The following is a 14,331-nucleotide window of genomic DNA, read 5'->3' as shown; positions in this document are numbered from 1 at the left end:
CATAGTGGATCTAACATAATAGTGTGAGAGTCCAGTCCATAGTGGATCTAACATAATAGTGTGGGAGTCCAGTCCATAGTGGATCTAACATAATAGTGTGAGAGTCCAGTCCATAGTGGATCTAGCATAATAGTGTGAGAGTCCAGTCCATAGTGGATCTAACATAATAGTGTGAGAGTCCAGTCCATAGTGGATCTAACATAATAGAGTGAGAGTCCAGTCCATAGTGGCTCTAACATAATAGTGTGAGAGTCCAGTCCATAGTGGATCTAACATAATAGTGTGAGAGTCCAGTCCATAGTGGATCTAACATAATAGTGTGAGAGTCCAGTCCATAGTGGATCTAATATAATAGTGTGAGAGTCCAGTCCATAGTGGATCTAACATAATAGTGTGAGAGTCCAGTCCATAGTGGATCTAACATAATAGTGCGAGAGTCCAGTCCATAGTGGATCTAACATAATAGTGTGAGAGTCCAGTCCATAGTGGATCTAACATAATAGTGAGAGTCCAGTCCATAGTGGATCTAACATAATAGTGTGAGAGTCCAGTCCATAGTGGATCTAACATAATAGTGTGAGAGTCCAGTCCATAGTGGATTTAACATAATAGTGTGAGAGTCCAGTCCATAGTGGATCTAACATAATAGTGTGAGAGTCCAGTCCATAGTGGATCTAACATAATAGTGTGGGAGTCCAGTCCATAGTGGATCTAACATAATAGTGTGAGAGTCCAGTCCATAGTGGATCTAGCATAATAGTGTGAGAGTCCAGTCCATAGTGGATCTAACATAATAGTGTGAGAGTCCAGTCCATAGTGGATCTAACATAATAGAGTGAGAGTCCAGTCCATAGTGGCTCTAACATAATAGTGTGAGAGTCCAGTCCATAGTGGATCTAACATAATAGTGTGAGAGTCCAGTCCATAGTGGATCTAACATAATAGTGTGAGAGTCCAGTCCATAGTGGATCTAATATAATAGTGTGAGAGTCCAGTCCATAGTGGATCTAACATAATAGTGTGAGAGTCCAGTCCATAGTGGATCTAACATAATAGTGCGAGAGTCCAGTCCATAGTGGATCTAACATAATAGTGTGAGAGTCCAGTCCATAGTGGATCTAACATAATAGTGAGAGTCCAGTCCATAGTGGATCTAACATAATAGTGTGAGAGTCCAGTCCATAGTGGATCTAACATAATAGTGTGAGAGTCCAGTCCATAGTGGATTTAACATAATAGTGTGAGAGTCCAGTCCATAGTGGATCTAACATAATAGTGTGAGAGTCCAGTCCATAGTGGATCTAACATAATAGTGTGAGAGTCCAGTCCATAGTGGATCTAACATAATAGTGTGGGAGTCCAGTCCATAGTGGATCTAACATAATAGTGTGAGAGTCCAGTCCATAGTGGATCTAGCATAATAGTGTGAGAGTCCAGTCCATAGTGGATCTAACATAATAGTGTGAGAGTCCAGTCCATAGTGGATCTAACATAATAGAGTGAGAGTCCAGTCCATAGTGGCTCTAACATAATAGTGTGAGAGTCCAGTCCATAGTGGATCTAACATAATAGTGTGAGAGTCCAGTCCATAGTGGATCTAACATAATAGTGTGAGAGTCCAGTCCATAGTGGATCTAATATAATAGTGTGAGAGTCCAGTCCATAGTGGATCTAACATAATAGTGTGAGAGTCCAGTCCATAGTGGATCTAACATAATAGTGCGAGAGTCCAGTCCATAGTGGATCTAACATAATAGTGTGAGAGTCCAGTCCATAGTGGATCTAACATAATAGTGAGAGTCCAGTCCATAGTGGATCTAACATATTAGGTTGAGAGTCCAGTCCATAGTGGATCTAACATAATAGAGTGAGAGTCCAGTCCATAGTGGATCTAACATATTAGGTTGAGAGTCCAGTCCATAGTGGATCTAACATAATAGTGAGAGAGTCCAGTCCGTAGTGGATCTAACATAATAGTGTGAGAGTCCAGTCCATAGTGGATCTAACATAATAGTGTGAGAGTCCAGTCCATAGTGGATCTAACATAATAGTGAGAGTCCAGTCCATAGTGGATCTAACATAATGGTGTGAGAGTCCAGTCCATAGTGGATCTAACATAATGGTGTGAGAGTCCAGTCCATAGTGGATCTAACATAATAGTGTGAGAGTCCAGTCCGTAGAGGATCTAACATAATAGTGTGAGAGTCCAGTCCATAGTGGATCTAACATAATAGTGTGAGAGTCCAGTCAATAGTGGATCTAACATAATAGTGTGAGAGTCCAGTCCATAGTGGATCTAACATAATAGTGTGAGAGTCCAGTCCATAGTGGATCTAACATAATAGTGTGAGAGTCCAGTCCATAGTGGATCTAACATAATAGTGTGAGAGTCCAGTCCATAGTGGATCTAACATAATAGTGTGAGAGTCCAGTCCATAGTGGATCTAACATAATAGTGAGAGTCCAGTCCATAGTGGATCTAACATAATAGTGTGAGAGTCCAGTCCATAGTGGATCTAACATAATAGTGTGAGAGTCCAGTCCATGGTGGATCTAACATAATAGTGTGAGAGTCCAGTCCATAGTGGATCTAACATAATAGTGTGAGAGTCCAGTCCATAGTGGATCTAACATAATAGTGTGAGAGTCCAGTCCATAGAGGATCTAACATAATAGTGTGAGAGTCCAGTCCATAGTGGATCTAACATAATAGTGTGAGAGTCCAGTCCATAGTGGATCTAACATAATAGTGTGAGAGTCCAGTCCATAGTGGATCTAACATAATAGTGTGAGAGTCCAGTCCATAGTGGATCTAACATAATAGTGAGAGTCCAGTCCATAGTGGATCTAACATATTAGGTTGAGAGTCCAGTCCATAGTGGATCTAACATAATAGAGTGAGAGTCCAGTCCATAGTGGATCTAACATATTAGGTTGAGAGTCCAGTCCATAGTGGATCTAACATAATAGTGAGAGAGTCCAGTCCGTAGTGGATCTAACATAATAGTGTGAGAGTCCAGTCCATAGTGGATCTAACATAATAGTGTGAGAGTCCAGTCCATAGTGGATCTAACATAATAGTGAGAGTCCAGTCCATAGTGGATCTAACATAATGGTGTGAGAGTCCAGTCCATAGTGGATCTAACATAATAGTGTGAGAGTCCAGTCCGTAGAGGATCTAACATAATAGTGTGAGAGTCCAGTCCATAGTGGATCTAACATAATAGTGTGAGAGTCCAGTCCATAGTGGATCTAACATAATAGTGTGAGAGTCCAGTCCATAGTGGATCTAACATAATAGTGTGAGAGTCCAGTCCATAGTGGATCTAACATAATAGTGAGAGTCCAGTCCATAGTGGATCTAACATAATAGTGTGAGAGTCCAGTCCATAGTGGATCTAACATAATAGTGTGAGAGTCCAGTCCATGGTGGATCTAACATAATAGTGTGAGAGTCCAGTCCATAGTGGATCTAACATAATAGTGTGAGAGTCCAGTCCATAGTGGATCTAACATAATAGTGTGAGAGTCCAGTCCATAGAGGATCTAACATAATAGTGTGAGAGTCCAGTCCATAGTGGATCTAACATAATAGTGTGAGAGTCCAGTCCATAGTGGATCTAACATAATAGTGTGAGAGTCCAGTCCATAGTGGATCTAACATAATAGTGAGAGTCCAGTCCATAGTGGATCTAACATATTAGGTTGAGAGTCCAGTCCATAGTGGATCTAACATATTAGGTTGAGAGTCCAGTCCATAGTGGATCTAACATAATAGAGTGAGAGTCCAGTCCATAGTGGATCTAACATAATAGTGAGAGTCCAGTCCATAGTGGATCTAACATATTAGGTTGAGAGTCCAGTCCATAGTGGATCTAACATAATAGTGAGAGAGTCCAGTCCGTAGTGGATCTAACATAATGGTGTGAGAGTCCAGTCCATAGTGGATCTAACATAATAGTGTGAGAGTCCAGTCCGTAGAGGATCTAACATAATAGTGTGAGAGTCCAGTCCATAGTGGATCTAACATAATAGTGTGAGAGTCCAGTCAATAGTGGATCTAACATAATAGTGTGAGAGTCCAGTCCATAGTGGATCTAACATAATAGTGTGAGAGTCCAGTCCATAGTGGATCTAACATAATAGTGTGAGAGTCCAGTCCATAGTGGATCTAACATAATAGTGTGAGAGTCCAGTCCATAGTGGATCTAACATAATAGTGTGAGAGTCCAGTCCATAGTGGATCTAACATAATAGTGAGAGTCCAGTCCATAGTGGATCTAACATAATAGTGTGAGAGTCCAGTCCATAGTGGATCTAACATAATAGTGTGAGAGTCCAGTCCATGGTGGATCTAACATAATAGTGTGAGAGTCCAGTCCATAGTGGATCTAACATAATAGTGTGAGAGTCCAGTCCATAGTGGATCTAACATAATAGTGTGAGAGTCCAGTCCATAGAGGATCTAACATAATAGTGTGAGAGTCCAGTCCATAGTGGATCTAACATAATAGTGTGAGAGTCCAGTCCATAGTGGATCTAACATAATAGTGTGAGAGTCCAGTCCATAGTGGATCTAACATAATAGTGTGAGAGTCCAGTCCATAGTGGATCTAACATAATAGTGAGAGTCCAGTCCATAGTGGATCTAACATATTAGGTTGAGAGTCCAGTCCATAGTGGATCTAACATAATAGAGTGAGAGTCCAGTCCATAGTGGATCTAACATAATAGTGAGAGTCCAGTCCATAGTGGATCTAACATATTAGGTTGAGAGTCCAGTCCATAGTGGATCTAACATAATAGTGAGAGAGTCCAGTCCGTAGTGGATCTAACATACAAACCCCATTTCCGTATGAGTTGGGAAATTGTGTTAGATGTAAATATAAACGGAATACAATGATTTGCAAATCCTTTTCAACCCATATTCAGTTGAATATGCTACAAAGACAACATATTTGATGTTCAAAATGATAAACATTTTTTTTTTTTGCAAATAATCATTAACTTTAGAATCTGATGCCAGCAACACATGACAAAGAAGTTGGGAAAGGTGGCAAAAAAGACTGATAAAGTTGAGGAATGCTCATCAAACACTTATTTGGAACATCCCACAGGTGAACAGGCAAATTGGGAACAGGTGGGTGCCATGATTGGGTATAAAAGTAGATTCCATGAAATGCTCAGTCATTCACAAACAAGGATGGGGCGAGGGTCACCACTTTGTCAACAAATGCGTGAGCAAATTGTTGAACAGTTTAAGAAAAACCTTTCTCAACCAGCTATTGCAAGGAATTTAGGGATTTCACCATCTACGCTCCGTAATATCATCAAAGGGTTCAGAGAATCTGGAGAAATCACTGCACGTAAGCAGCTTCGATCCCTCAGGCTGTACTGCATCAACAAGCGACATCGGTGTGTAAAGGATATCACCACATGGGCTCAGGAACACTTCAGAAACCCACTGTCAGTAACTACAGTAGGTCGCTACATCTGTAAGTGCAAGTTAAAACTCTCCTATGCAAGGCGAAAACCGTTTATCAACAACACCCAGAAACGCCGTCGGCTTCGCTGGGCCCGAGCTCATCTAAGATGGACTGATGCAAAGTGGAAAAGTGTTCTGTGGTCTGACGAGTCCACATTTCAAATTGTTTTTGGAAACTGTGGACGTCGTGTTTTTCGGACCAAAGAGGAAAAGAACCATAAGGCGCAAAGTGTAAAAGCCAGCATGCGTGATGGTATGGGGGTGTATTAGTGCCCAAGACATGGGTAACTTACACATCTGTGAAGGCACCATTAATGCTGAAAGGTACATACAGATCTTGGAGCAACATATGTTGCCATCCAAGCAACGTTACCATGGACGCCCCTGCTTATTTCAGCAAGACAATGCCAAGCCACGTGTTACATCAACGTGGCTTCATAGTAAAAGAGTGCGGGTACTAGACTGGCCTGCCTGTAGTCCAGACCTGTCTCCCATTGAAAATGTCGAAAATACCACAACTGTTGAACAACTTAAAAAATCTTAACATTGCAACACATGCCAATACGGCCGGGTTAACTTATAAAGTGACATTTTAAATTTCCCGGGGAACTTCCGGTTCAAAACGCCTTAGAGGATGACGTATGTGCGTGACGCAGCCAGTAGAACACAGGTATGGCTTCCACATTGAAGCCAATACGAAATAGCTCTGTTTTCATCTCATTATTCCACAGTATTCTGGACATCTGTGTTGGTGAATCTGTTGCAATTTGTTCATTGCATTATGGAGAAAGAAGCTGAGCAAGCAAAGAAGAAAGTCGGTGCGAAGCGGAGTATTTTGTGAGGGAAGTCAGCAGCAACACAACACAGTCGGTGTTTCATTGTTTACATTCCCGAAAGATGCAGTCAAGATCGGAGAACTCGGACAACAGAGACTCTTACCAGGAGGACTTTGACTTCGTTAACAGACGCAGACGCGATACCGTGAGTACGCTTCCAAACATTTGATCGCTTGCTATAACTAGCTCGAGCTAGGAGCTAGGAGCTAGCATAACAAACACGCAGGTGTTTTTATGCAGGATTAATTTGTGGCATATTAAATATAAGCCTGGTTGTGTTGTGGCTAATAGAGTATATATATGTCTTGTGTTTATTTACTGTTGTAGTCATTCCCAGCTGAATATCAGGTCCCACCCGCGCGCTTCCAAACATTTGATTGCTTGCCCGTACGTGCGTGTCATGTATGTAACTTTGGTTAAATATATAAGCTTTATGAACCTTGGGTTAGGTGAACGGTTCTTTGGGCTGAGTGAGTGTGTGTGTTGATCAGGTGTTTTAATTGTATTGGCGGGTTATATACACGGGATCCCGTCCATATTACCCGCTCGAGCTATAACTAGCTCGAGCTAGTAGCTAGGAGCTAGCATAACAAAAACCTAGGTGTTTTTATGCAGGATTAATTTGTGGCATATTAAATATAAGCCTGGTTGTGTTGTGGCTAATAGAGTATATATATGTCTTGTGTTTATTTACTGTTGTAGTCATTCCCAGCTGAATATCAGGTCCCACCCGCCTCTCACAGCATCTTCCCTATCTGAATAGCTTCAACTCCCCACTAGTCCTTCACTTGCGCTTTCCTCATCCACAAATCTTTCATCCTCGCTCAAATTAATGGGGAAATTGTCGCTTTCTCGGTCCGAATCTCTCTCACTTCATGCGGCCATCATTGTAAACAATAGGGAACTTTGCTTATATGTTCAACTGACTACGTCACGCTACTTCCGGTAGGTACAAAGCCTTTTTTTTTATCAGATACCAAAAGTTGCGATCTTTATCGTCGTTGTTCTATACCAGGGGTCGGCAACCCGCGGCTCTAGAGCCGCATGCGGCTCTTTAGCGGCGCCCTAGTGGCTCTCTGGAGCTTTTTCAAAAATGTATGAAAAATGGAAAAAGATGAGGGGAAAAAAAAATATTTTTTGTTTGAATATGGTTTCTGTAGGAGGACAAACATGACACAAACCTCCCTACTTGTTATAAAGCACACTGTTTATATTAAACATGCTTCCCTGATTCGAGTATTTGGCGAGAGCCGTTTTGTCCTACTAATTTTGGCAGTCTTTGAACTCACCGTAATTTGTTTACATATATAACTTTCTCCGACTTTCTAGGACGTGTTTTATGCCACTTCTTTTTCTGTCTCATTTTGTCCACCACACTTTTAACGTTGTGCATTAATGCACAAAGGTGAGTTTTGTTGATGTTATTGACTTGTGTGTAGTGCTAATCAGACATATTTGGTCACTGCATGACTGCAAGCTAACCGGTGCTAACATGCTATTTAGGCTAGCTATATATACATATTGCATCATTATGCCTCATTAGTAGGTATATTTGAGGTCATTTAGTTTCCTCTAAGTCCTCTTAATTCAATTGATATCTCATGACACACTATCTGTATGTAATATGGCTTTTAATTTTTTGCGGCTCCAGACAGATTTGTTTTTGTATTTTTGGTCCAATATGGCGCTTTCAACATTTTGGGTTGCCGACCCCTGTTCTATACTAAATCCTTTCAGCAAAAATATGGCAATATGGCGAAATGATCAAGTATGACACATAGAATAGATCTGCTATCCCCGTTTAAATAAAAAAAAAATCATTTCAGTAGGCCTTTAAGCTGTACATCAAGCAAGAATGGGAAAGAATTCCACCTGAGAAGCTTCAAAAATGTGTCTCCTCAGTTCCCAAAGGTTTACTGAGTGTTGTTAAAAGGAAAGGCCATGTAACACAGTGGTGAACATGCCCATGTGACAACTTTTTTGCAACGTGTTGCTGCCATTAAATTCTAAGTTAATGATTATTTGCCCAAAAAAATTAAGTTTCTCAGTGTGAACATGAAATATCTTGTCTTTGCAAATCATTGTATTCTGTTTTTATTTACCATTTACACAATGTGACAACTTCACTGGTTTGGGGTTTTAAAAACACATTTTTGGTGACAAAATTACATCTTTTATTCCCGTAATTTTCCCGTTTTTTGTTGATTTTAATCGTGCAACAACAAAAAAAATCATAATAATAATAAGAAGCTCATCCTAATGAGATGTTTTTGAATCCCCCGGTTTGCACGATGAGACATTACTCTTGTTGTTCTGAAAAGTGTGTGTGTGTGTGTGTGTGTGTGTGTCAGTGTGCAACAGGGTGACGGACCAGGCGCTGACCTACTTCAAGCGCTGCGGCAACGTTCGCCGCATCGACCTGCGCTTCTGCAAGCAGGTGAGCAAGGAGGGCTGCGAGCGCTTCGTGGCCGAGATGTCGGTCAGCGTGCAGTTTGAGCTGCTGGAGGACAAACTGCTGCAGAAGATCCAGCCTCTGCCTGCCGACTAGAGCGCCGTCCAGCAGGGGGCGACACAGGACGCAGGACGTTCCTCCTACAACTACTGAGCCAGAATGTATACAAAAAAACACATTTATGTTCCCCTGAAGACTTTATTTTGTCCCTTTTTTTGCACTCAAAGGTATTTATTGACTATTTTCTACCATGGCTGTGTTGTTTTCTCTGTTCTAATGCAAACTGTTGCATTGCAAGAGTGCTATTTTTGTATCAGAAAGCCTTTCTATGATATTCTAATATTGATATAATCAATCTTGTCATTTTGTTAATTTTGGTAGCTTTTTTTTGGACTTATTGTGTACTTTCTTTGCACCTTTACTGATGAATGATGTGTTGGTGTAGAGCAGGGCTAGTCAAGTCAAATGTGAAGTGAGCCACACTGCAAAAACATGCATCAAAGATCATCTATTTGACAGTTCTAGTGTGTTAAAATGTGTTTTTTTCCCCCCTTTATTGCACTGAGAAGTGTTTGCCATTCCTCCATCTTGTTCTTTGTCAGAGGACCTCCGTTGTTTTCTTAGCAGGCAGCTTTTCAACACTAAGCTGTCAGAAGTTTGTGCATAAAAAAAGATTTTCTTTCTTGTGCCATTGGAAGAACCTGCAAAATGTTGTAGTTTTTTTTGCACCACATTTTTTTTTAAAGTTCCTTCATTCAGGGTATATTTGTTTAATTAATATTTACAAGCAGACACTATGACTTAAAAACAGGCTGATGCACTTTTTTTTAAATGTTTGTTTTAATTTAGTGTTTTTATTTTTCCAATTCGAATTCCACTCTTAAGTTTTTTTTTTTAATTAAAATTATATTTTTTGTCTTGTGCCTTTTTTTGCATCACATTAAACACATTATTTTTCAATGTGAACTCAATGAGGGGATTTATTTGTATTAATATTCACAAACTACAAGGTAAAAACTGTTAGATGCACTTTTTGTATGCTCATTTTTGAATTGTTTTTTATTTTATTTCCATATTCACCATTAAACATATTTTTTATTATTTAAATACCAATTATATTTTCTGTCTTGTTTCACTGGAAGAACCTGCAAAACAAAACTTTTTTAAAAAAATTAGGATGAGTGAATATTCTTTTAATATTCACAAACAATTTAGTATTTTATTTTTTAAATTTTACCATCAAGTATTGTGGAGTATTTTCGTTTTTAATTTCAATATTTTTGTGCCGTTGTAAGAACCTCCAAATATGTGTAATTTTTTGTCAGTTAGTTCAAAGTGAAAGGACTAATATTGACAAACATAGACAGTTGATGCACTTTTTGTATGCTCATTTTTAAATTGTGTTATTTTATTTCCATATTTACCATTAAGTATGTTTTTATTATTTAAATACCAATTATATTTTCTGTCTTGTTTCACTGGAAGAACCTGCAAAACAAAAACTTTTTTTTTTCAAATTAGGATGAGTGAATATTATTTTATTAATATTTACAATTTTGTATTTTATTTTTAAAATTTTACTATTAACAGTATTTTTGTTTTTAATTTCATTTTTTTGTGCCGTTGTAAGAACCTGCGAATATGTGTAATTTTTTGTCAGTTAGTTCAAAGTGAAAGGACTAATATTGACAAAAATAGACAGTTGATGCACTTTTTGTATGCTCATTTTTATATTATTTTATTTCCATATTTACCATTAAGTATGTTTTTATTATTTGAATACCAATTATATTTTCTGTCTTGTTTCACTGGAAGAACCTGCAAAACAAAACATTTTTTTTTCAAATTAGGATGAGTGAATATTATTTTATTAATATTTACAATTTTGTATTTTATTTTAAAAATTTTACTATTAACAGTATTTTTTTTTTTAATTTCAATTTTTTTGTGCCGTTGTAAGAACCTGCGAATATGTGTAATTTTTTGTAAGTTAGTTCAAAGTGAAAGGACTAATATTGACAAAAATAGACAGTTGATGCACTTTTTGTATGCTCATTTTTAAATTGTGTTATTTTATTTCCATATTTACCATTAAATATGTTTTTATTATTTAAATACCAATTATATTTTCTGTCTTGTTTCACTGGAAGAACCTCCAAAACAAAAAATTTTTTTTTTTAAATTAGGATGAGTGAATATTATTTTATTAATATTTACAATTTTGTATTTTATTTTTAAAATTTTACTATTAACAGTATTTTTGTTTTTAATTTAAATTTTTTATGCCGTTGTAAGAACCTGCAAATATGTGTAATTTTTTGTCAGTTAGTTCAAAGTGAAAGGACTAATATTGACAAACATAGACAGTTGATGCACTTTTTGTATGCTCATTTTTAAATTGTGTTATTTTATTTCCATATTTACCATTAAGTATGTTTTTATTATTTAAATACCAATTATATTTTCTGTCTTGTTTCACTGGAAGAACCTGCAAAACAAAAACTTTTTTTTTTCAAATTAGGATGAGTGAATATTATTTTATTAATATTTACAATTTTGTATTTTATTTTTAAAATTTTTACTATTAACAGTATTTTTGTTTTTAATTTCATTTTTTTGTGCCGTTGTAAGAACCTGCGAATATGTGTAATTTTTTGTCAGTTAGTTCAAAGTGAAAGGACTAATATTGACAAAAATAGACAGTTGATGCACTTTTTGTATGCTCATTTTTATATTATTTTATTTCCATATTTACCATTAAGTATGTTTTTATTATTTGAATACCAATTATATTTTCTGTCTTGTTTCACTGGAAGAACCTGCAAAACAAAACTTTTTTTTTTCAAATTAGGATGAGTGAATATTATTTTATTAATATTTACAATTTTGTATTTTATTTTAAAAATTTTACTATTAACAGTATTTTTTTTTTTAATTTCAATTTTTTTGTGCCGTTGTAAGAACCTGCGAATATGTGTAATTTTTTGTAAGTTAGTTCAAAGTGAAAGGACTAATATTGACAAAAATAGACAGTTGATGCACTTTTTGTATGCTCATTTTTAAATTGTGTTATTTTATTTCCATATTTACCATTAAATATGTTTTTATTATTTAAATACCAATTATATTTTCTGTCTTGTTTCACTGGAAGAACCTCCAAAACAAAAAATTTTTTTTTTTAAATTAGGATGAGTGAATATTATTTTATTAATATTTACAATTTTGTATTTTATTTTTAAAATTTTACTATTAACAGTATTTTTGTTTTTAATTTAAATTTTTTATGCCGTTGTAAGAACCTGCAAATATGTGTAATTTTTTGTCAGTTAGTTCCAAGTGAAATGACTAAAATTGACAAAAAGAGACAGTTTGATGCACTTTTTTTTTGTATGTTTATTTTTTGTAATTACGTGTTTTTTGTTATTTCCAATGTTATTATTGTGAACACATTTAAACCCTCAAAGATGCCTGGTCCTCTCTGCAGTTAATTAATTGAACTTGTTTGTTTGAAAGGTGCAACTTGTACACAATCTTCTAACGATCTAAATATTATTTCATAGTTCTATTTTTGACACCACCACATGAGACTCTTATTTTGTATTGTCCAAACCTCACATGTCTACTGTACACATTTGAAATACTGTACAAAAAGAAGAGAATTACTTTTGTTGTACTGAATTTTATTGACTCTAATAAATCTTTTTTTTTTTGTTTGGTTTGTTTACCAAAATAAAAAGGCCCGACATTCCAAAATATAAAGATCCAGGATTATGAGTGCTCATGATTTTCTAAAAGTGTAGCTGCCCGTGAATGACATCTTTCATTGTGAAACTGCAGCAGTCAAATGAACAATTTAATGAAATAAAACAGACTTTGTTGAAATGAAGAGGGGGAAAAAACCTAGTCAGCAATACATTCTGTTGATAAACCTCCCTGCTATAGTGCATGGAAAAATAGACATTTATTTCATGAACAATAGAAGCTATCTATGCAATAATACACTTACATTTGGTACACACATTATTTGTATGGTTAAAGTGGATGAGGTTGCTTTCTTTGCATAACTCTAATGTTCTCTGATGCTATTGCTTGGTGCTTTTCTGACTTGACTCTTCCTAAATGAAAGATGCTACAACAATTTAAAATAAGGGTACAACTCATACCAAAAAATGGATTTATGAGCAATATATAATCAAAATCATATTACGGAGCAACGCTTAGTAGTTGATATTGTACCGATAACCATAGATCACAGCTTGTGTTCTAAAGTTTCACTTTTTTGTCCTCCAGTCCTTTACCGTCCATCACGCCCTATGGGAAATAATGCTTATAGGATAAATTGTCCACCATCATAACATTTTGAATATTCTAATCTGAAGAGTTTGTTTTTTAGGGGAATTTAAATCAAATTTAAGGCCACATTGAAAAAAGAAAATAACACGGCTAAAAAGGGCAGCGTCGGAATATTAGCAAGAAAATAGGTGCATTAAAAACTCAGTAAAAATATATAAATTTTTGGAGGATATTTACAAATAATTATTGTAATAGTATTTTTTGTGGGGAAAAAACAAAATTTTATTCTTTACATTTTTTCCAACCTTATTTAAATGATCAATGCAGCAGTAATATTTTTTTTAATAAAATTAATGTCATAAATAAAAGTAAAATAAGTCAAATTATTATAGTAGGGGGTGGGGGGGAAATAAAATTTAATTCTTTAAATTTTTCACAAACTAATTTAAGTGACCAGTGCAGCCCTAATTTTTTTATTTAATAAATGTGATTTAAAAAAGTAAAATTAATATTGTAAAAATATATTTGTGGGGAAAAAATAAAACTTTATTCTTTAAATTTTTCACAACCTTATTTAAGTGATCAATGCAGCACTAATATTTTTAAATTAAATAAATGTTATAAATAAAAAAATTGGGAAATTATAATAGTGTGTGAGAAAAAAATACAACTGTATTCTTTAAATTTTTTACAACCTTATAAGAAATATATGTACTAAATAAAAAAAATTGTGAAATTAATATAGTAATCATATTTTTTTGTGGTAAAAAAAATACAACTTTAATCTTTACATTTTTCACAACATTATTTAAGTGATAAATGCGATCCTAATATTTTTAAGAGAAATAAATGTAATTAAAAAAAATGGTCAAACTAATATTTTTTGTTGGAAAAAATATAACTATTTTTAAAATCTTTCACAACCTAATTTAAGTGATCAATGCAGCCCTAATATTTTTAAATGACATAAATGTAATTAATACAAACAATTCTCAAATTAATATTGTAATGGTATTTTTGTGGGGGAAAAATACAACTTTACTCTTCAAATTTTTAAAACCTTATATAAGTGATCAATGTGGCCCTAATATTTTTAAATGAAATAAATGTGAATAATATAAAAATGGTCAAATTATTATTTTGATAATGTTTTTTGTGAGAAAAAAATACAATATTTAAATTTTAAATAACCTTATATAAGTGATCAATGCAGTCCTAATTTAAAAAAAAAATATATATATATATAAAAAATTGTCAAATTACTG

At 35.2% G+C, this 14,331-nt stretch overlaps 1 protein-coding gene across 2 annotated transcripts in view; it reads left to right on the top strand.

Annotated features, from left to right (window-relative positions):
* Nucleotides 1-9,511, top strand: part of LOC133638413 (lysine-specific demethylase 2B-like) — a 61,230-nt gene extending 51,719 nt beyond the window's left edge. For both annotated transcript variants that reach the window (XM_062030974.1, XM_062030973.1), the window contains exon 21: nucleotides 8,673-9,511. In XM_062030974.1, coding sequence (XP_061886958.1) covers nucleotides 8,673-8,869 — 197 coding nt within the window. In that variant the 3' untranslated portion in view covers nucleotides 8,870-9,511. The remainder of the gene's footprint in view (nucleotides 1-8,672) is intronic.
* The last annotated feature ends 4,820 nt before the right edge of the window (nucleotides 9,512-14,331 follow it).

This window comes from Entelurus aequoreus, linkage group LG21 (genome assembly GCF_033978785.1).
Source record: "Entelurus aequoreus isolate RoL-2023_Sb linkage group LG21, RoL_Eaeq_v1.1, whole genome shotgun sequence".
NCBI lineage: Eukaryota > Metazoa > Chordata > Actinopteri > Syngnathiformes > Syngnathidae > Entelurus > Entelurus aequoreus.
The sequence above is the reverse complement of the archived record's forward strand: the minus strand, read 5'-3'. Positions and strand labels throughout refer to the sequence as shown.